This window comes from Gobius niger (assembly GCF_951799975.1).
Source record: "Gobius niger genome assembly, chromosome: 5".
Lineage (NCBI taxonomy): Eukaryota > Metazoa > Chordata > Actinopteri > Gobiiformes > Gobiidae > Gobius > Gobius niger.
Window position 1 is genome coordinate 39317016 of NC_136856.1, and position 22810 is coordinate 39339825.

The following is a 22810-nucleotide window of genomic DNA, read 5'->3' on the forward strand; positions in this document are numbered from 1 at the left end:
CACACAGAAAGGTCCTGTCCCTGGTGGGAATGGAACCCGGACCTTCTAGCTGTGAAGCACGAGCGCCAACCGCTGTGCTACCATGCTGCCCCATTTTATTTCATTTTTTAAATTAAGGCATAAGTTCTAAAACTTAGATGTTAAGGACAAAACAAGGTAAAATTCCCTGTTTTCACCTGCAGAGTCTCGTTTTATCCGGGACAATGTACAGAAACATAGAGCGCCTTTACACCAGACTTATCGTGCTAGGTGTTCTCTGCAGACTCTCTCTTTAATAAGAATTTCTCCACAAACATGACAGAGATGGACATGTTTTCCAGTCAAACCGCCTCCTCCCGGTAACGAGGGCCGAACCCTCCTGGAGAACAATCATGAATTTTTAATAAGACTTCAGCATCTTTGAGTAGAGCTGCAGAATCCGAGTGAGTGTGAGGTTAAATTACCGTGTGGAGGAAGTGTCACTAAAGCCGTTAGTCTTGGGCCGTGTCAAGTTTTGACATCTTCGGTGCAGTTTACACGCCGACAAAACAGTGACAAAACGGCAGTACATTGAATCGGATGCAAGTATCTTTTACAAAACACACAACCTATTGCCTGACACCGGGCTTCCCTGAAAACTCTGGAGGAGGCAGTTCCACATCTCCGTTTTCAGCCGCTCTGTCTCATTTGAACAGAAGAGAACGAAGACAAACGCAGAACAGTCACGTCACAGCACAATGATTAGCCAAACATCTCATATATGGTGTTGTGAAACTCCTCACGTTTATATTCAGTCCAATATCGGCCTGTAAATAATTTGCTGTAACTCGCTTAATTAGTGAAAAAAGCCACAACATCCAAGGATTAAGCAGAAACAGATAAACCGTCTTCCTCTGTGTAGTCACGGTACTAATGTGTGTTAGGAATAGGGATGGGACGATAATGAAATGTTGGGTCACCATTATCTTATATTATTACAAACAACTCAAAACCATGTTTTTGCAGAAAATGATAAGTATAGAAGGCGACCCTTTATGAATGCTGAAGAACCACAAGACTTATAGATCGCGTCAGCAGCATGTTGGCGTAATTATTTCAGGAGAAACAATGCAGTAGACCCATGCGGTGCTACTAGCTAGCATCACATCAGTCAACTTGCCTGGTAAAGATGACAAACTTTGAGAAAGCTTCTGACTGAAGCATGTTTAATTCAGCCTGTCATGTTACTTACGTTTGCTTGTCTGTAGCTTTTATCGCGATTAACAACATTATTGTTTATTGTCTCCACCCTAGTAAGAAAATGGACGGTGCCATTTGCTGGACAAAGGCATGCATTGCACTTTCAGTGGTTTTGTTGACACCTCATCGTTTTCATGTAAAGGTAGATCGAGAGGACGAGACTGCAGCGTTTTACTGGAGACTATTGCCGTATAAATGCTGCCTTAGTTTGTCGCTTTGAGTCCAACATGGCTGTGTCGCTCCCTGGTCTTTCCCACGCTTATTCGTTCACAAATACTGACACGTTTGGTATCCACGTGTAGCACAAAAGGCTGTGACCGAGATGGCGCTGTAATCCAAATATGGTCATTTCAACAGCAGCAAAAGATGGGAGAAATATTCCGTAATTTCCGGACTATAAGTCGCACTTTTTTATAGTTTCTCAGTCTTATATTCGACTAATAAGCAAGTTTTTTCTAAATTCAACCCTATAATATCACATGCTGCTAGAGGGCACTGCAGGCTAATCGGCGGGCAGAAAGAAAGTTTGGAGCGAGCGAGAAAGCAGAGGTTACTCTTTAAACTGCAATGAAGTAAACAAAAAATAGATAATCACGTGCTAAAATCTAGATGGCCACAGCTAGAGCAACGAGTTGGGAGAGGCTTGTCATCGGTGCAGTGGTATGTTCTGTATGCTATAGTTATCTGAAGTGTGTATGTGACGTTAACATAACAGACTCCTATTTAGTCTGTTCAATGTGTTACATTGTTACGCCTATTCAGCCTGTTGTCTTTTTCTTCATTAGGCCTTTTATGGCTGGTGCGTCTCACACTCTGGAGCGACTTACAGTCTGGAAAACACGATACACAGGGCGCATGTGCAGTCCAAGGAACTAAACTTTAGGGCCGTTTTCATTCCACTCTTTAACAACATACAGATTCCACACTTTACAGACTCCTACTCAACTACATTTGGAAGATTTTTTACATTTTTACAGATCTACTCATGACTACGGCTGGATACCATTAACCAATACTGGTATGGTATTGGGGGAAAAAAACGTTTAGGTACTTCTATCGAAAAAAAAAATTTTTTTTGGAAAGTTGGTACCGCAAGTTAAGTCCAGGGACAGCATGAAAGGACGTGACTTGGTTGTTTCAGCTCAAATAAATTATTCCCATTTTTTCACAAATTTCCTGACATAGGAGATGAATCCAAGTGTTTGGAAGTACTGGTATAGACTACAGTACACAGCCCTAGTTGCGACTTTTCCCTCTTCACCTGCAGCGTCTCGCCTTGAAAATAAATAAATAAACGAAACAGCTTCTCAGACTTCTCAAACTCTCCTTCCAGCCCAGTTTTAAATGAATCCAAAGCAAAGCGGGTCTAAAGGGGGTTCACAGGGTGAACGGGCTGCAATGCAGAGACGGAGAACAGGCAACGGCTGGGCTGCACTGCCCTCTGCTGGAGAACACAACCATTACACCTCACTTTTGCAGAACAAATTTATTCCAGGTTAGGGGACGAGATCGACAAAAAATAATTTCTCAGTTTCTCAATTTCTGCAAATCATCAGAAATATGCAAACATCTACATTTACTTTGTTTTGCTCAAAGAAAAAACTATTTCCACATTATACATCCAATTACTTCCCAATTTTTCCCACATTTCCCCCCTTTTTTTTTTTACCCATTTGTCCTTCATTAATTTCCCTTATTATTGACCCAAACTGCATCTCTTCCAAACTAAATTTCAATAGTATCTATATAATTCAACATTAAAGGCCTTCATCCAATAATCCTGACAGTGCAAGAGGTGGGTAATACTGTATATCATCTACAACAGTTGTTCCCAAACTTTTTGGAGTCATGTACCCCCTGAAGCTTTGGCAGTCGCAAACCCCTTACTTTTGTGAGATAGAAAACGCTGAATATAGCAGATATCATAAAATATCTATTTCCAATACTACAGTGAAATCAAGCAGGCTTTACACACATTTAATACATTTTTGCTTGTCTGGTTAGGATAGTATGTTAAGAATATGTGGGCCTAATCACATACTGAAATATTAAATGAAAATGACCAGCTCATTCTGAACATCAGACACGGGTTTGGACTCTGGGCTCTGGCCACGCCCCCTCTGCGTCTCCCTCAATAAGTAGTAGTGTCGAACCATAGCTACAGATCTGAATGGGCTGCTTTAACTTAATTAAGTTGTTTAGTGATAAGAAAATGTATACACAGGACAATACTAGCACGTGCCACGCATCAACGCGTAAATGAAATGTATGTGACAGATGCAAAGCCACGGGTGTAGCGACAGAGGAATAGAATGACACAGACGCAGGCACTTTTCCTTCTCCTTCCGCTTGCACCTCGCTCTTCACCCCTCGGATGGGAGGAACACACCGGTTAGCGTACAGACTCTCTCTCTCTCTTTATGACAGATAATAAAGAAATTTCAACTTGATCAAACTTTGGGGCTCTGGGTCTCTGCTGAGTTTTATGCACTCACAGGTCCAAAGCTCAACTCTTGAGGTTTGGTTCTGAAGTGGACAGCATTTGCGGCGGGTTTAACGGGTTAATATTGATCAGATTGTGATAAACATTTTTTTTTCTTCTCCAAAATGTCTTTGCATACCCCCTGGGGTGTCCTGCGTATCGTCATTATCGAGAAAGTCCCAAAAATATTATTGAGATTATATTGAGATATTCATTTTCGTCAATATCGTCCAGCCTGACTCAGTGCTGTGCTTAAAGACGGTGATTTCTAATCTTCAGTAAATCATTTGTTTGTGCAGATTATGAATCCCCCAGAGATTAGCTCCGTCTAACCTCCCTGTGTAGAATCTGATCAATCCACTTTCTGGGCTAAATCTCCTCATGCTTCCAAACTAACGCAGGATTATCCACAGCAGCTGTTTCCTCCACGGGCTGGAAACCTTAAAACCTTATGAACCAGTCAAGGACGGACTGGAAACATGACAGTGTCTTTACATTGATGAGTGAGGTTGTAGAATGGCTGTGGGTTTACAGTGATGTGTGAGGTTGTAGAGTGGGCGTGGGTTTACATTGATGCGTGAGGTTGTAGAATGGCTGTGGGTTTACAGTGATGTGTGAGGTTGTAGAATGGCCGTGGGTTTACATTGATGCGTGAGGTTGTAGAATGGCTGTGGGTTTACATTGATGCGTGAGGTTGTAGAATGGCCGTGGTTTTATATCGATGCCTGAGGTTGTAGAGTGGGCGTGGGTTTACATTGATGCGTGAGGTTGTAGAATGGCTGTGGGTTTACATTGATGTGTGAGGTTGTAGAGTGGGCGTGGGTTTACATTGATGCGTGAGGTTGTAGAATGGCCGTGGGTTTACATTGATGTGTGAGGTTGTAGAATGGCCGTGGTTTTATATCGATGCCTGAGGTTGTAGAGTGGGCGTGGGTTTACATTGATGTGTGAGGTTGTAGAATGGCCGTGGTTTTATATCGATGCCTGAGGTTGTAGAGTGGGCGTGGGTTTACATTGATGTGTGAGGTTGTAGAATGGCTGTGGGTTTACATTGATGTGTGAGGTTGTAGAGTGGGCGTGGGTTTACATTGATGCGTGAGGTTGTAGAGTGGGCGTGGGTTTACATTGATGTGTGAGGTTGTAGAGTGGGCGTGGGTTTACATTGATGTGTGAGGTTGTAGAATGGCCATGGTTTTATATCGATGCCTGAGGTTGTAGAGTGGGCGTGGGTTTACATTGATGTGTGAGGTTGTAGAGTGGGCGTGGGTTTACATTGATGTGTGAGGTTGTAGAGTGGGCGTGGGTTTACATTGATGTGTGAGGTTGTAGAGTGGGCGTGGGTTTACATTGATGCGTGAGGTTGTAGAATGGCTGTGGGTTTACATTGATGCGTGAGGTTGTAGAATGGCTGTGGGTTTACATTGATGCGTGAGGTTGTAGAATGGCTGTGGGTTTACATTGATGCGTGAGGTTGTAGAATGGGCGTGGGTTTACATTGATGCGTGAGGTTGTAGAATGGGCGTGGGTTTACATTGATGCGTGAGGTTGTAGAGTGGGCGTGGGTTTACATTGATGTGTGAGGTTGTAGAATGGCCGTGGTTTTATATCGATGCCTGAGGTTGTAGAGTGGCCGTGGGTTTACATTGATGTGTGAGGTTGTAGAATGGCTGTGGGTTTACATTGATGTGTGAGGTTGTAGAATGGCTGTGGGTTTACATTGATGTGTGAGGTTGTAGAGTGGGCGTGGGTTTACATTGATGTGTGAGGTTGTAGAATGGCCGTGGGTTTACATTGATGTGTGAGGTTGTAGAATGGCCGTGGGTTTACATTGATGTGTGAGGTTGTAGAATGGCTGTGGGTTTACATTGATGTGTGAGGTTGTAGAATGGCCGTGGTTTTATATCGATGCCTGAGGTTGTAGAGTGGGCGTGGGTTTACATTGATGCGTGAGGTTGTAGAATGGCTGTGGGTTTACATTGATGCGTGAGGTTGTAGAATGGCCGTGGTTTTATATCGATGCCTGAGGTTGTAGAGTGGGCGTGGGTTTACATTGATGCGTGAGGTTGTAGAGTGGGCGTGGGTTTACATTGATGCGTGAGGTTGTAGAATGGCCGTGGGTTTACATTGATGTGTGAGGTTGTAGAATGGCTGTGGGTTTACATTGATGAGTGAGGTTGTAGAATGGCCGTGGGTTTACAGTGATGCGTGAGGTTGTAGAATGGCTGTGGGTTTACATTGATGTGTGAGGTTGTAGAATGGCTGTGGGTTTACATTGATGTGTGAGGTTGTAGAGTGGGCGTGGGTTTACATTGATGCGTGAGGTTGTAGAGTGGGCGTGGGTTTACATTGATGCGTGAGGTTGTAGAATGGCTGTGGGTTTACATTGATGTGTGAGGTTGTAGAATGGCTGTGGGTTTACATTGATGTGTGAGGTTGTAGAGTGGGCGTGGGTTTACATTGATGCGTGAGGTTGTAGAGTGGGCGTGGGTTTACATTGATGCGTGAGGTTGTAGAATGGCTGTGGGTTTACATTGATGTGTGAGGTTGTAGAATGGCTGTGGGTTTACATTGATGTGTGAGGTTGTAGAGTGGGCGTGGGTTTACATTGATGCGTGAGGTTGTAGAATGGCTGTGGGTTTACATTGATGCGTGAGGTTGTAGAATGGCTGTGGGTTTACATTGATGCGTGAGGTTGTAGAATGGCCGTGGGTTTACATTGATGCGTGAGGTTGTAGAATGGCTGTGGGTTTACATTGATGCGTGAGGTTGTAGAATGGCCGTGGTTTTATATCGATGCCTGAGGTTGTAGAATGGCCGTGGGTTTACATTGATGCGTGAGGTTGTAGAATGGCTGTGGGTTTACATTGATGCGTGAGGTTGTAGAATGGCTGTGGGTTTACATTGATGCGTGAGGTTGTAGAATGGCTGTGGTTTTATATCGATGCCTGAGGTTGTAGAATGGGCGTGGGTTTACATTGATGTGTGAGGTTGTAGAGTGGGCGTGGGTTTACATTGATGCGTGAGGTTGTAGAATGGCTGTGGGTTTACAGTGATAGGTGAGGTTGTAGAATGGCTGTGGGTTTACAGTGATAGGTGAGGTTGTAGAATGGCTGTGGGTTTACAGTGATAGGTGAGGTTGTAGAATGGGCGTGGTTTTACCTTGATGCGCGGCATGGTGACGGTCGGCGCTCGTGCTTTGGCCACGTAGCTGTGCGCTGACCCCCGCTCCACCAGGTGGCGCGTGTACGGCATAAAGCTGCGCCCGTTTGGCCCGAACAGGAAGTCCTCTCTAAGTGCGTCCACGAGCATCAGCACCACCCGCCCGAATAGCCGTGGCGGCAACGAGGCGTTAGGGGCGTGGCCTGGCAGATGGGAAACAATAAAGGGTTAAAGACAAGACTAGATTAAACAAATCTATAAATCAATCTTGTGATTAACAGTTTTGAGCATAACTTGGATAAATAATAAACTATAAAAAAGTAACACTATAGACTATAAGGGCATGCGTATGAAGACTAAATTTAAAATATGATGAAGACAAGAACAATTTTACAAAGAACAACAGCGCAACATATATCTGTTTAGTTAAGATACAGTGCCTCTCAAAAGTATTCATACACCTTGAACTTTTGCACATTTTGTCATGTTTACAGCCCTAAACATAAAGATTTTATTTTGATTTTTTTACTGAACGTTCACACACAAGTAACAGACAACTGTGAAGTGAAAGCAAAATGATACATGATTCCGTTATTTTTTAAAAAATAGAAAAGTGAAAAGTGGGGCGTGCATAAGTATTATTCATACAGCATTTTTTGAGTGCATTAAATTGCCTTTAAAACATTTCTAATGACTCCAGAATGTTCACACCTTGGCCTAACGGTTAAATAGAGGCACCTGTGTGTAATCTACTCTCAGTATAATTTCAGCTGTTCTTTCAGGCCCTCAGAGCTGTGGTCGGAGTGTATTGGTCACTAAACAACATCATGAAGGCCAAGGAGCACCAGAGAGGTCAGGGATAAAGCTGTGGAGAAGTTTAAAGCAGCATTAAGTTATACAAAGATCTCCCAAGATTTAAACATCTCCCGGAGCAACTGTTCAATCCATTGTTTGGAAATGGAAAGAGTAAAGCACCACTGCAAACTTACCAAGACACGGCTGTTCACGTAAACAAACAACAAACTGAGCAAGGAGACACAACGAAATACAACCAAGTGCCCCATGATAACTCTGGAGGAACTGAAGTCCTGCCGCTGAGTTGGAGGAATCTGTACATGGGACAACTATAAGTCGCATCTACACAAATCTGGCCTTCATGGAAGAGTGGAAGAAGAAAGCCATTATTGAAAGGAGGCCATAAGAAATCCTGTTTGAAGTTTGTAGAAGTCATATGGAGGACACAGCTCCATGTGGAAGAAGGAGCTTTGGTCAGATGAGAGAAAAATTGAACTTTTTGGCCCAAATGCAAAACGTTATGTTTGGAGCAAACCTAACACTGCTCATGGTCCTGAGTGCACCATCCCCAGTGTCAAATATACGGGGGGGAGCATCATGATGTGGGGCTGCTTTTCCTCAGCGGGGACTGGGGAGACTGTAAGAATAGTTGGGAACATGGATGGAGCCAAATACAGAGACATTTTGGAGGAAAACCTGCTGGAGTCACAAGAGAACTGAGGCTGGGGCGGAGATTCACCTTCAGCAGGGCAATGACCCTAAACACAAAGATAAATCTACAATGGAATGGTTCAATAAAAACATATTAATGTGTTAGAATGGCCCAGTCAAAGTCCTGACCTAAATCCTGACCTAAATCTGTGGAAAGGTCTGAAAACTGCTGTTCACAAACGTTCTCCTTCTAATGTGACAGAGCCTGAGTTGTTTTGTAAAGAGGAATGGGCTAAAATGTCAGTCTCTACATGTGCTAATCTTGTAGAGTCAAACCCCAAGACTTGCTGCTGTTATTGCAGTAAAAGGGGGTTCCACAAAGTATTCTTCCCTCTTTACTTTTGAAAAATAATAGAATCACGTGTCATTTTGCTTTCACTTTACAGTTGTCGATTACTTGTGTGTGAACGTTCAGTAAAAAAATAAAAATAAAATCTTTATGTTTAGGGTTGTAAACATGACAAAATGTGCAAAAGTTCAAGGTGTATGAATACTTTCGAGAGGCACTGTATGTTATACTTTATTAATCTCTGTAGAGAAATGTGTTCTCTGCATTTGACCCATCCTCAATGTCACTGGGCGACCTGTAGGAGCAGTGAACGGTCAGCATGGGATGGACCCATCTCCATGATGTTGAGCCAGGCTGGTGGTCAGAAACATCTGCCGGGAGGATTCACCTATTGCACATGTTTTTACCACTAACCTACACAGACACAGGGAGAACATGTGTGACCGGTGGACTTCTGCGTTGTGTAGTTTATGCAGTTTGTGATGTATTAAGAAGCAACGAGACACAGCGGTAACTTTTGGAGGCGGTCTCCGTTTACTCTGGCAAAATATATACAAAAATACAATCAGCAAGTGCCGCTAACAAGATCCAGCCCAAACTAAAGGGAAGAAGACAATGGACAATATTAACATCTCCCCGCATTTCTTCACATGAATGAATTAAAACATTGGGGTATGGATGAAGCTCAATATCAATGTAAATACAAATAAAGTATATTCCCAGAAGAAAATAAATGCAAAATATTGACAAACAGACTCTTAAAACATTGAATTACAGTGGATGACTGACCTCTTCCCAATATCAGATTTGCAAAGGGAAGAAGCAAGGGTCAAACCCCAAATATATACGAGGGGAAGAAACAAAACAAACAAAAAGAAGAAACAAAAACATAGAAAAAGTGGCTGGAGGACCAAGTCTGCACAGTGTATCAAACGCCAGGTATGGACAAGATTCAAGTAAACAAAAGGACAATTTTGTGTAATTATAGCGTTATTACTTATGAATGGGTTACATGCAAACTCCACACAGAAAGGCCCCGGGTGGGAATCGAGCTGTGAGGCACGAGCACTAACCGCTGAGCCACCGTGCTGACCGTGATGATTTAGAGGCGTGTTCACGTGGTTCTGGAGAGAGTGCAGATTTAGTTTAGGGCCAAAATGTTGAAAGCCTTGGCAGTAAAAACCAAGAAATGCCTTATGTGGCCCAACCCTCCCTGCTCTCCCATACTATCAGTTTATAATCAACCTTGCCGAAAAGCCTGACATTGAATCTTTGTATTTCATAATTTTAAATAATAAATAATGGGGGGGAAGTGCAGCTTGGACTGACCTGTCACAAAGGCACAAGGTGTGAAAGGGTTAAAGACTGAAGCTGTGTGCAAAGATTGTATGATCAAATGTCCACAACTTTGCGTTTAGGAAGGGGTCATTATATTTGTGACAGTGCAAGTTAAAAAAAAAAAAAAAAAAAGGTAGGAAAAGTATTAAAATGGGAAGACTGAAGTTATTTAGTTTGCTTTATCGTCCCCAGGGGGAAATTCGTTTTCACAGTTGTACAGGCAGGAAAGCACCAGGACACACACAACTATATTACAACATATAGCTTGCTGGATGACAATGATGATGACAAAAAACACAGATGTCGCTGTGTGTTGATATTCGGGTGGGGCATGTCACGAACAGAGCGCTTTGGAAACATTGATCCTAAAGAAAAAGAGTAAAAAGGTCGTAGGATGCTCCGAGTCTCACCTGTCACCGGCTCCGGGGGCAGCTCTGACAGTCTGCTGCTGGAGGAGAGGGAAGACTTCACCGGAGCGGGGAAAAATCCACGCAAAAACAGCGCTACTCCGAGAACTTCGCACACCATGATGAAACAGGCGAAGACAGACGAGCGGACCTTCATTTTCCACCGCGAAAAACACGACATAAAAGTACTTCAATTCGAGCTAAACTTGCACAGTGCACCTGTCACCGTCTACCGAGCGACTTCCGCAAAACTTCCGGACAATTTAGACTGGAAAACGCCATAAAACGTGAACAATGGTAAGTAAAACTATAGTGTAATCACTAAAATAAAATATCCCATGTCCGGTTTCTTCTGTTTACAGGTTTATCCGCTGTAAAAATGTACAAAAGTGCAGAAATAAACAGTGATATATCAGCTAGCTTCACACGGCATTAGTGCAGCGTCTTCCGCATAAAACGACTACAACTACGGCAAGCGCGAGAGGACAAGTCTGAAGAGCGCGACATTTACCTGGATTTTCTTTGTTTCTTTTTGACCTCGTCAGCTCCCACACCGCGTATTTTCTCCTGTTCAGCTTTACCCAAACCTAAAAGCTTCTTGACTGGAGCTTACAGTCTATAGGCCAAGGCAACGATTCATTTGAAAGCTAAGACCAATGAAAACGGATCGTTACTATTTTGTGGCCATTTTTTTTGTTGCATTTTTATCCTCGTTTTTTGTCATGTTTTCGTCACCGTCGTGTTTTTGTTGCTTTTTTTTATTGTGTTATTGTTGCTGGCACGTTTGTTTCTTCTTTCTTGCATTTTTCCATCCTCATTTTCGTTGCTTTTTTTCTAGTAGCTTTTAGATTTGGGTAAAGCTGAACAGGAGGGGGTTACGAGGTTAATGCTCACGGAATGTGGACTCTGCTGCCATCTTTTGGACAACTCGAGAAAAACACAAAAATCCTAGTATACTTTATGTATTTATATTACACTGGAGACTGTTGCAGGGTTTATTATGCAGGTAGAAAGTCAAATTAAATACGCCTGGATCACATGTATTATTTTAACCATCACCAACACATTTTCTCCAATTCAGTTTTACCCAAATCTAAAATCTTCTTGACTGGAGCTTACAGCCTATAGGCCAGACCAGAGTAACGGCTTATTTGAAAGCTAAGACACACTTTGTACACACTTTTTTGTCGCCTGTTTTGTTGTATTTGTGCTTGCTCTTTGGATGACTTTCTGCTGCATTTGCTCATTTACGTCTTGCTTTGTCGTTGACTTTAACGTTCTTTTCAAGACGCTTTTTTGGTAAAGTCGAACAGGAACATGTGCTCAGTTAAGGCGGGGGTTAAGAGGTTAAAGTGTAATAGCACACGTGCCAATTTTCAACACATCCACAGGGCTTTTAGGATACAATAGATAAAAGGCATTATTTGACTAGAGAAGGCACATTTTACACACGAGAACACCTCAAGGACGCTGACATCAGTTTGCTGCTTTCGCCCCGAGGAGAGAGTTCCACACAGTCCATATCCATGGTAAACGTGAAGATTTTTAACTACTCCATCAGCTGGGGGAGGAGGGTACATTTTGAATAGATTTTTCTCTTTTTTTTATTATGACAGTGCTCTGGACCACACGGACTCACCTGTTTGAAAGGGCCTTTGTCATAGTTTTGTAGCACTTTGTTGTAAAGGCACTGCTCCTTTTTTGATTACGTCGTCATTTTTTTAAAGATATTTTTATTATCACATAGGTCAGCACAGGTGGTTGTTGTAAAGCACTTTAGAAATTAAACTTGATATTTTTGATTAACGCCACAATGTGTAACATCTCACTCAATAATTACAATAATAACATAAAAGCATTTCTTTAATTACAAATATTGTTGTGTTGCTGAGCGGCTTAGCTCAACAGTGTTGAGGAGATCCCGGTAACTGTGATGGACGTTCAAGCTCGTCTCTATGATGATGTAACTAAAGGCAGTAAAAATGAGATCTAAATAGTTTATGGCCTCATCCATTCTATGATTACCCACTGCAGAAACAAGACTTTTCTGTGTCAAGCATCTCATTAGGAGAAGGTTTTGACAACAGAAACATACAGAGTTACAAACAGAGCAATATCTTTTAATTCAAAGAAATGTTGATTCAATTGCTGTTGACATCCAAATTAATGACACTAATAATTTAACTATAGCTTTGTTTTATTCTGAAGCAGAACATAAATATTACAATCACAAATGTGATAAACTACCACAAAGTTCTCCACACTCTGGCTCAGAGTAAACTTCTGTCTTTAGGACAGATGCCTCCTTCCCTTCACACTGTAACCCAAAGTTTTTATCTGTCTATCAAACGTTCTTCAAGCTATAGTTCTAGAAGTGCTCATAACTGTATTTTATCCTAGTTTTACTCATCTTTCCTCTTGAGGACGCTGATGAAGGCTTCTTTGGGCACGTCCACGTTCCCTCTTCAGGACAGATCATGCCTCCTTCCTCTTGTATCATAGTTTTACTTGTCTTTCCTCTTGAGGACGCTGATGAAGGCTTCTTTGGGCACGTCCACGTTCCCTCTTCAGGACAGATCATGCCTCCTTCCTCTTGTATCATAGTTTTACTTGTCTTTCCTCTTGAGGACGCTGATGAAGGCGTCTTTGGGCACGTCCACGTTCCCTCTTCAGGACAGATCATGCCTCCTTCCTCTTGTATCATAGTTTTACTTGTCTTTCCTCTTGAGGACGCTGATGAAGGCTTCTTTGGGCACGTCCACGTTCCCTCTTCAGGACAGATCATGCCTCCTTCCTCTCGTATCATAGTTTTACTTGTCTTTCCTCTTGAGGACGCATTGAGGACGCATTGAGTTGCCTTGTGTACGAAATGCGCGGTATAAATAAAGTTGCCTGGCCTTGCCTTGCTGATGAAGGCGTCTTTGGGCATGTCCACGTTCCCTCTTTAGGACAGATCATGCCTCCTTCCTCTTGTATCATAGTTTTACTTGTCTTTCCTCTTGAGGACGCTGATGAAGGCTTCTTTGGGCACGTCCACGTTCCCTCTTCAGGACAGATCATGCCTCCTTCCTCTCGTATCATAGTTTTACTTGTCTTTCCTCTTGAGGACGCATTGAGGACGCATTGAGTTGCCTTGTGTACGAAATGCGCGGTATAAATAAAGTTGCCTGGCCTTGCCTTGCTGATGAAGGCGTCTTTGGGCATGTCCACGTTCCCTCTTTAGGACAGATCATGCCTCCTTCCTCTCGTATCATGGTTTTACTTGTCTTTCCTCTTGAGGACGCTGACTGACGAAGGCTTCTTTGGGCATGTCCACGTTCCCTCTTTAGGACAGATCATGCCTCCTTCCTCTCGTATCATAGTTTTTACTTGTCTTTCCTCTTGAGGACGCTGATGAAGGCGTCTTTGGGCACGTTCCCTCTTTAGGACAGATCATGCCTCCTTCCTCTCGTATCATAGTTTTTACTTGTCTTTCCTCTTGAGGACGCTGATGAAGGCGTCTTTGGGCACGTTCCCTCTTTAGGACAGATCATGCCTCCTTCCTCTTGTATCATAGTTTTACTTGTCTTTCCCCCTGAGGACGCTGATGAAGGCGTCTTTGGGCACGTCCACGTTCCCTCTTTAGGACAGATCATGCCTCCTTCCTCTCGTATCATGGTTTTACTTGTCTTTCCTCTTGAGGACGCTGATGAAGGCTTCTTTGGGCACGTCCACGTTCCCTCTTCAGGACAGATCATGCCTCCTTCCTCTCGTATCATAGTTTTACTTGTCTTTCCTCTTGAGGACGCATTGAGGACGCATTGAGTTGCCTTGTGTACGAAATGCGCGGTATAAATAAAGTTGCCTGGCCTTGCCTTGCTGATGAAGGCTTCTTTGGGCATGTCCACGTTCCCTCTTTAGGACAGATCATGCCTCCTTCCTCTCGTATCATAGTTTTACTTGTCTTTCCCCCTGAGGACGCTGATGAAGGCGTCTTTGGGCACGTCCACGTTCCCTCTTTAGGACAGATCATGCCTCCTTCCTCTCGTATCATGGTTTTACTTGTCTTTCCTCTTGAGGACGCTGATGAAGGCGTCTTTGGGCATGTCCACGTTCCCTCTTTAGGACAGATCATGCCTCCTTCCTCTTGTATCATAGTTTTACTTGTCTTTCCCCCTGAGGACGCTGATGAAGGCGTCTTTGGGCATGTCCACGTTCCCTCTTTAGGACAGATCATGCCTCCTTCCTCTCGTATCATGGTTTTACTTGTCTTTCCTCTTGAGGACGCTGATGAAGGCGTCTTTGGGCACGTCCACGTTCCCTCTTCAGGACAGATCATGCCTCCTTCCTCTCGTATCATAGTTTTTACTTGTCTTTCCTCTTGAGGACGCTGATGAAGGCGTCTTTGGGCACGTTCCCTCTTTAGGAAAGATCATGCCTCCTTCCTCTCGTATCATGGTTTTACTTGTCTTTCCTCTTGAGGACGCTGATGAAGGCGTCTTTGGGCATGTCCACGTTCCCTCTTCAGGACAGATCATGCCTCCTTCCTCTCGTATCATGGTTTTACTTGTCTTTCCTCTTGAGGACGCTGATGAAGGCGTCTTTGGGCATGTCCACGTTCCCTCTTTAGGACAGATCATGCCTCCTTCCTCTCTTATCATGGTTTTACTTGTCTTTCCTCTTGAGGACGCTGATGAAGGCTTCTTTGGGCACGTTCCCTCTTTAGGACAGATCATGCCTCCTTCCTCTCATATCATGGTTTTACTTGTCTTTCCTCTTGAGGACGCTGATGAAGGCTTCTTTGGGCACGTCCACGTTCCCTCTTTAGGACAGATCATGCCTCCTTCCTCTCGTATCATAGTTTTACTTGTCTTTCCTCTTGAGGACGCTGATGAAGGCGTCTTTGGGCATGTCCACGTTCCCTCTTTAGGACAGATCATGCCTCCTTCCTCTCGTATCATGGTTTTACTTGTCTTTCCTCTTGAGGACGCTGATGAAGGCTTCTTTGGGCACGTCCACGTTCCCTCTTTAGGACAGATCATGCCTCCTTCCTCTCGTATCATGGTTTTACTTGTCTTTCCTCTTGAGGACGCTGATGAAGGCGTCTTTGGGCACGTCCACGTTCCCTCTTCAGGACAGATCATGCCTCCTTCCTCTCGTATCATGGTTTTACTTGTCTTTCCTCTTGAGGACGCTGATGAAGGCGTCTTTGGGCACGTCCACGTTCCCTCTTTAGGACAGATCATGCCTCCTTCCTCTCGTATCATAGTTTTACTTGTCTTTCCCCCTGAGGACGCTGATGAAGGCGTCTTTGGGCACGTCCACGTTCCCTCTTTAGGACAGATCATGCCTCCTTCCTCTCGTATCATAGTTTTACTTGTCTTTCCTCTTGAGGACGCATTGAGGACGCATTGAGTTGCCTTGTGTACGAAATGCGCGGTATAAATAAAGTTGCCTGGCCTTGCCTTGCTGATGAAGGCGTCTTTGGGCACGTCCACGTTCCCTCTTTAGGACAGATCATGCCTCCTTCCTCTCGTATCATAGTTTTTACTTGTCTTTCCTCTTGAGGACGCTGATGAAGGCGTCTTTGGGCACGTTCCCTCTTTAGGACAGATCATGCCTCCTTCCTCTTGTATCATAGTTTTACTTGTCTTTCCCCCTGAGGACGCTGATGAAGGCTTCTTTGGGCACGTCCACATTCCCTCTTTAGGACAGATCATGCCTCCTTCCTCTCGTATCATGGTTTTACTTGTCTTTCCTCTTGAGGACGCTGATGAAGGCGTCTTTGGGCACGTCCACGTTCCCTCTTTAGGACAGATCATGCCTCCTTCCTCTCGAATCATGGTTTTACTTGTCTTTCCTCTTGAGGACGCTGATGAAGGCGTCTTTGGGCACGTCCACGTTCCCTCTTTAGGACAGATCATGCCTCCTTCCTCTCGAATCATGGTTTTACTTGTCTTTCCTCTTGAGGACGCTGATGAAGGCTTCTTTGGGCATGTCCACGTTCCCTCTTTAGGACAGATCATGCCTCCTTCCTCTCGTATCATGGTTTTACTTGTCTTTCCTCTTGAGGACGCTGATGAAGGCTTCTTTGGGCATGTCCACGTTCCCTCTTTAGGACAGATCATGCCTCCTTCCTCTCGTATCATAGTTTTACTTGTCTTTCCTCTTGAGGACGCTGATGAAGGCGTCTTTGGGCATGTCCACGTTCCCTCTTTAGGACAGATCATGCCTCCTTCCTCTCGTATCATGGTTTTACTTGTCTTTCCTCTTGAGGACGCTGATGAAGGCGTCTTTGGGCATGTCCACGTTCCCTCTTTAGGACAGATCATGCCTCCTTCCTCTCGTATCATGGTTTTACTTGTCTTTCCTCTTGAGGACGCTGATGAAGGCGTCTTTGGGCACGTCTACATTCCCGATGCGCCTCATCTTCTTCTTCCCTTCGGCCTGTCTCTTCAGCAGCTTCATTTTCCGCGTGATGTCTCCTCCGTACTGACGGGAAGCACAGGGAGGGCATCAGGGTTAAAGTTGGGCATTCGAATTAAGGATCGGGGGAATGTTAGGAGGACTGACATGAGATTACACAATTGAAACTTTTCAAACTGAATATGTTTTTGAAGAATAAAGATGTTTCACTCACGCATTTGGCCAAAACGTTCTTCTTGTACGCCTTGATCCTGGAAAAGACAACACCAGAACAAAATTGCAGATATTTTCAACAACGAAATCTAAATAATGGACAGAACCAGGTTTAAATGTGTGTTTATAGTTTGTGACATATTAGTTCCATAGATTTCCTCAGAAGGATTTTGGGATTCAAATGTTGCCTTGTTTTTTGAGTTCAAAGCGGAAAGGCCAGGGAGCGCCGCCATATTGGAGTCACTTCCTGGATAAATCTCTAGCTCTTGGTGACAAAAGAAAGCTCATGGACCTGTTTGAAATGTGTTCTGTGAATCAAAGATTGGTTTAAAGTCAATACATTTGTCAGAAGGTTTGAGCCGTCTGTGTGAGTGCATCTCCTGAGGTAAAGATTAGGGCTCGACAATATATCGCGAAAAATGTCGTATCGCGATATTAGCTGATGCAATATCCGTATCGCAAGAAGCCACAATATATCGCAACATCACCATAGCCTTCATCTGACTGAGATCCACCCATTTTTTTTGCAAACTCAAACTCATGCATTGAAGTCATGTGTAAAAGTTCAGTTTCAGTTTAACATTTACTAGCTTTGTTAAATTCTACCCTTGTTTTGGTCCTGATTGGGTGTTTTTTAGTCGTCTTTTGACACAATTTGCTTGAAGAAAAATGGAACATATCATGTTTGGTGAAATATTGCAATAATATCGTTATCGCGATATTGCACAGCCATATCGCAAGTCACTTCAATATCGTGCAGCCCTAGTAAAGATTTAAATTTTAATGAGATGTTGCTCACGTCTCTCGAGCGATGACTTTGCTGCCGATGGCGGCCTGGACGGCGATCTCAAACATTTGTCGGGGAATGGAGTCTCTCAGTCGCTCACACATGGCCTTCCCACTGCTGTACGCGCGCTCCCTGGAACAAACACATGAAACAATGGAATATAAGACCTCCTGGACCACTGAGAGCTTCATCGGGATTACAAAGTGTCCTGATTGACTGTTAGTAAGATAGAAGAGTCCCAGGCCCTTTCTGAAACTGCCTCCTCCATCTCCCTGGCACAGGGTGTTACACTGGACAGTAATGACTGGGCATGATACGCAACACATAATGATAACACTGACCCATGATACGCCGATACTGGGATATACTGAATAATAACATGCCAAAGTTTTGAAACTTTTCAAATTATTTACATCTGTAGTTGTATGTACATTGTTCCCCTTTTTTCTTTAATATTATTTGAATAAATTATCCCTGACTTCATATCACTTAATCTAGACAGGAATAAACAAAAGGAACACATTCACTACAAATTAATCTTATTCATGATTATAAACACTAAATGCCTAAAATTGTAGTGCTGCCCTCTTCAGTCCTTTGTGTGAAAGCAGTCTCATTAATATGCATAATGTCATTAAAAGTATTGATATGAGATTAAAAGGTTTTGGTATCATATTGGCCGCAAAATATCATGAGCCTTCCCTTAAAAACATGAATAGCCCGGGCCATTTTAACATTTAAGTCTTCGTATTATTATTATTACATGTTGCATATCTTCTAACTCATTAATTGCACCTTATAATGTTTTTGCACAGCACTTTGGGCAGATGTAGCCATTTTTAAATGTGCTATATAAATACATTTGACGTGGATATTAATTTTGACAATTAAACACAGTATACACCTCATACAGACGTTTGCCAATGAAAGAGAAAGCGCTAATAACACTGAATATGCTGTTATTGTGCTGTGCCTCAGGGACACACCCTCAGGCCTCTCCTGTTTTCATTGTATCTGCTTCCGCTAAATCATGTGAGTGCATTATGTGCCACTCACTGTACTGTTTCTGTCATTGTGTTTACACCACCTTTTTGAGGCGCTGCTAGCAAGAACCACAGCCTCATATATATATACACATATATATACATATAAGATAATGGAGAACACTGAGGAGACGCTGAAGAAAAGGACCAGGAGGTTTTTAAAGGACAGAGAGGAGAAGGGAGCAGGGATTGGTTTTGTAAAAGGCCACGCTGTAGCAAACGAGTGGTCCGCACTTGTGCACGATGGTGGTGAGCTCCTCCACCGGGCGCCCGTTCAGCAGGATGTCCATCTTGATGAGATCAGCCGCCTGGTAGCCCGCATTCTCGTAGTCGAAGCTGAGGAGACGGCAGGAGAACGTCAGAGTCTCGTCTCAGTCTGGGGTTTAAAGTGAATGCAGTCTGACCTGGCGTATCCCGAGGACATGGACTTGAGCAGGTCGTAAAAGTCCACCACGATCTCGTTCAGAGGAAACAGATACTTCATCATCACGCGCTGGTCGTCGATGTACACCATGTTCTTCTGTACGCCGCGACGATTCTGCGGGAAAGGAGAGACACAGGGGTCAGTGTGGAGACTTTTAGATCGCTTTAACATCTCAGTTTTAATGTCAGAGTAAAAGAGAGTCCAAACTCTCTCTTTACAATTTTTTGGTCTTCGAGCGAAATTGAAGCTCCCACAGACTCCACACTTTACAGGCTTGGACTCAACAACATTTGGAAGCTTTTGTCACACAAGGATGTTTACAGATCTATTTCCTGAAAGATGTATTGAGGAGTAGTGGAGAAACTTGAATTTAAACTCTAGTTAAAAAAAACGTTTTCCCTCTAACAAATCTTTGTAACTAATATGTCACAAAACCATTTGTGGCCATTTTATCTGAAAACATGAAATGACAGAAAACATAAAAAAAAAAAAAAAAATCTCATATTTATGTTAGTAATCAAATCGATATCTCTACATTTAATTTTTTTCATTTAATGTTTATATTCAAAAGCAAATTGGATGCCACAGGAAACCTCTGAGTAAATTGAGTTGAAGCTGCAAAAAGAGTCGAGCGATGTCATTATTATTTAAGAAATACAGATTTAAAGCCAGTTGGGATCCAAGATAATGATTTTTATGGACATTGAAGGCCTTAATTTTGACACAATTCTTAAAATCTAGCACCCTGAAGAAACTCAGAAATAACAAATCGGAGGCAGACGAGCAGATTTGCGACTCGATTTTTCCCCAAACCGTTCATCCCTGACGTCCTGCGGTGCGACGAGGGATTTACCAAGCACAGGGCCATGATCTTCCCGGTGTAAAGGTCAGGGGCCAGAATGGTTCCTATGACGATGGGCTCCTGGTACTGGGAGATCACGGAGCGATCGGGGAACTGCGCCGGGTTCACGATGGTCAGCTCCTCGCCTCCATGCTCCTGAAGATCGGAAAAACACACATGAAGGGAGCATTACAGCGAGTTTCCCGTGTGTAGGTGTCCGTATGATCGGAGGAGCTATACCTTGATGAGCTTGGGTGACGACAGCAGAGCCTTGTAGGGCACGGTGGGCGCGGTCACGATCACGGAGGCGTTGAACTCCTGCTCCAGACGCTGATTAAACACCTCCATGTGCAGCAGCCCCAGAAACCCCAGCCTACAGGGCACACAGGCACACATTAGTCTCTAATTTAGCTTTCTCTAGCACTGTTTTAATCTTAGTTTAGTCATGGTTTAGCCCTGATAAGCCTGGTTTAACCCTGTGGTTTAGCCATCATTTAGCCTGGCTAAGCCTTTATTCAATCTGGTTTATAGGGCTGCTCGATTATAGAAAAAATAATAATTGCGATTATTTTTGTAATAATTGAAATCATGATTATTATTAACAATAATATCTTAAGATATTTATTTTATTAATATATGTATCTAAACATCTTCTTAGGACAATAAAAAAACGCCCAAATTATATGAAATATGTTCATGTTTCTAAACGAATTCTCTATTGAGAGCCCCGTCTCACCTGCCCCCTGCTGGCCAGCCCTCGCACCTGCCCAAGCAAACCAAGCACGCAGCCTGATGACATCATCACACAGCGCTGTTTGTTTATGTCAGTTTTGCCAGTAGCACATGAAATGCTAAGGGAACAAAAAAAAATCATCCCAGCGGCATGAAATAATGCGAGTTTGCTTTGAGCTCTGTTGATCTGCTGCTGAAGAAGAGTTTTAGACTTTTCTGCACGAAACCAGCGGCTTTTTAAACTTCTGTTCTCCTTTCAGCACAAGGGGAGCACCTATGAGTAGCGCCGGTTTAGCCCTGGTTTAAGTCTGGTCTAGCCCTCATTTAGCCTGCTTTAGCCCAGGTTCAGCCCTCATGTATCCCTGGTTTAGCTTCGGTTGATCCCGGTTGCGTCCTCACCTCCAGCCCGCGCCCAGGGCCAGGCTGCTGTCCTTCTGCACAGCGACGCTGGAGTCGTTGAGCGTCAGCCTCTCGATGGCGCTGCGGAGCCCGGAGTACTCCGACTGGTCCATGGGGAACATCCCTGAGGAGGAGGAGGAGAAGACAATTATGAAGCCTTTAACAAACAAACAGGCACCATCAGAAGAGCACACATGAGGAGACACTGCCCTGGCCCTGGGGCTTCTCCAATGAGCGGCCAAAACATGATTGTTGGTCAAAGACTTGAACTGATAAATGTCTACAAACACGGCTTAAAGAAATTTGCTTTTACAAGATGGAGGAAAAAGGCACACCATGAAATTGGGGAAATAATGTGGCTTCTGGGGTATGGAGATTGACAACAATTTAGCAATGTACTGTGCAGCACTAATCTCAGAGTTGTGAGGCCAAAAGTGTATCTATCTATTTGAGGGCTGGGCGATATTGACAAAAATGTGTCTCAATATGGGACTTTATCGATTATAATGAAGCGATATTTTTGCAAACCATCAAAAATATTTACAATTCTTTGTCACTGAAAAAGTTTTTTCACTTATTTCCCCAATTTTTCCTATTGTCTTTCCCAACTTTTCTCACTTTTTCAAAAATGATTTAGTGTTTCATCACTTTTTCCTACTTTTTTCACACACAAAAAATAAAAATGACTATTTTCCAAACCCCTTATTTTTTCCCCATTTTTTGCATATCAAATATATTGTACACAATATATATTGCCCACTTCTAATCAGCCCCTTGATTCCAGAAATATCAACCTTAAACCAGCTCTGAACATCTGTGTCAGGAGAGTTTCAAGGCAGACTCTTAAGTGAGGCCTTGGCTCTCACCTGCAAACACCATAGGTTTGGCGGGTTTGAACCCCGGCAGTGGCTCCACAGGTCGGTCCTGATGGAACAGAGTGTCTCCGATCTGCGCCTCTTTCACGTCTTTCATCCCGGCGATAACGTACCCCACCTGCCCTGCAAAACTGAAGAAAAAACATATTACTCCGACCTACCCGGCAAAACTAATAAAAACAAGACAAATACATTTGTTACATCCCACCTGACTTGCAAAACTATTAAGAAGACGCGAGCCGCAGGACGTAGATGCTGAACACCGAACACTGCGGCCGCGTTAACCGGTATCAGAACAAAGCAGTAAACAAGAGGGAAGGGGGATATTTACATCCAATTATACAATGTAAATCATTTCTTTCACTCAAACTTGGCTGTATATACTGTTTAAAGTGATGCTAGCCCCGCAGTTAGCTTTGCCCGTTAGCATGCAGCTTCTTCTTCGTGATTCCATTAGTGTGTATTGGTGGCTCCGGTCCGGTGGCAGTCAAGTTGCAAACATGGTTTTCTGGCCAGAGACACCAGGGGGCAATGAAAGATCCTCGAATCATCTCATAAACACTTGTATTACCCCCACAGGGACTACGGAAAAGATTTATTAAGGTAAACAAGTTACTTAGTACTGCTTTAATATCTCAAAAACTATAAGAGCAACTTATGTTAAACTTATGTTTTTCTAAATGCGAGTATAC

The 22810-nt window shown here is 43.4% G+C and overlaps 3 protein-coding genes across 3 annotated transcripts in view; 1 reads left to right on the plus strand and 2 right to left on the minus strand.

Moving 5' to 3' along the window:
* Positions 1-10820, minus strand: part of pigg (phosphatidylinositol glycan anchor biosynthesis class G (EMM blood group)) — a 135006-nt gene extending 124186 nt beyond the window's left edge. Inside the window, exons 1-2 of the mRNA XM_079555983.1 lie at positions 10403-10820; positions 6860-7062 (exon numbers count right to left, since the gene is read on the minus strand). Of these exons, the coding sequence (XP_079412109.1) occupies positions 6860-7062; positions 10403-10580 (381 nt within the window). The 5' untranslated portion in view covers positions 10581-10820. The remainder of the gene's footprint in view (positions 1-6859; positions 7063-10402) is intronic.
* LOC306962771 (uncharacterized protein) overlaps positions 1-22810 on the plus strand; it is a 1040752-nt gene that overhangs the window by 137482 nt on the left and 880460 nt on the right. The window lies entirely within an intron of this gene.
* Positions 16716-22810, minus strand: part of guf1 (GTP binding elongation factor GUF1) — a 35989-nt gene continuing 29894 nt past the window's right edge. The window contains exons 9-17 of the mRNA XM_079556003.1: positions 22110-22249; positions 21244-21367; positions 20353-20485; positions 20125-20268; positions 19252-19385; positions 19082-19183; positions 17817-17936; positions 17019-17055; positions 16716-16870 (exon numbers count right to left, since the gene is read on the minus strand). Of these exons, the coding sequence (XP_079412129.1) occupies positions 16736-16870; positions 17019-17055; positions 17817-17936; positions 19082-19183; positions 19252-19385; positions 20125-20268; positions 20353-20485; positions 21244-21367; positions 22110-22249 (1069 nt within the window). The 3' untranslated portion in view covers positions 16716-16735. The remainder of the gene's footprint in view (positions 16871-17018; positions 17056-17816; positions 17937-19081; positions 19184-19251; positions 19386-20124; positions 20269-20352; positions 20486-21243; positions 21368-22109; positions 22250-22810) is intronic.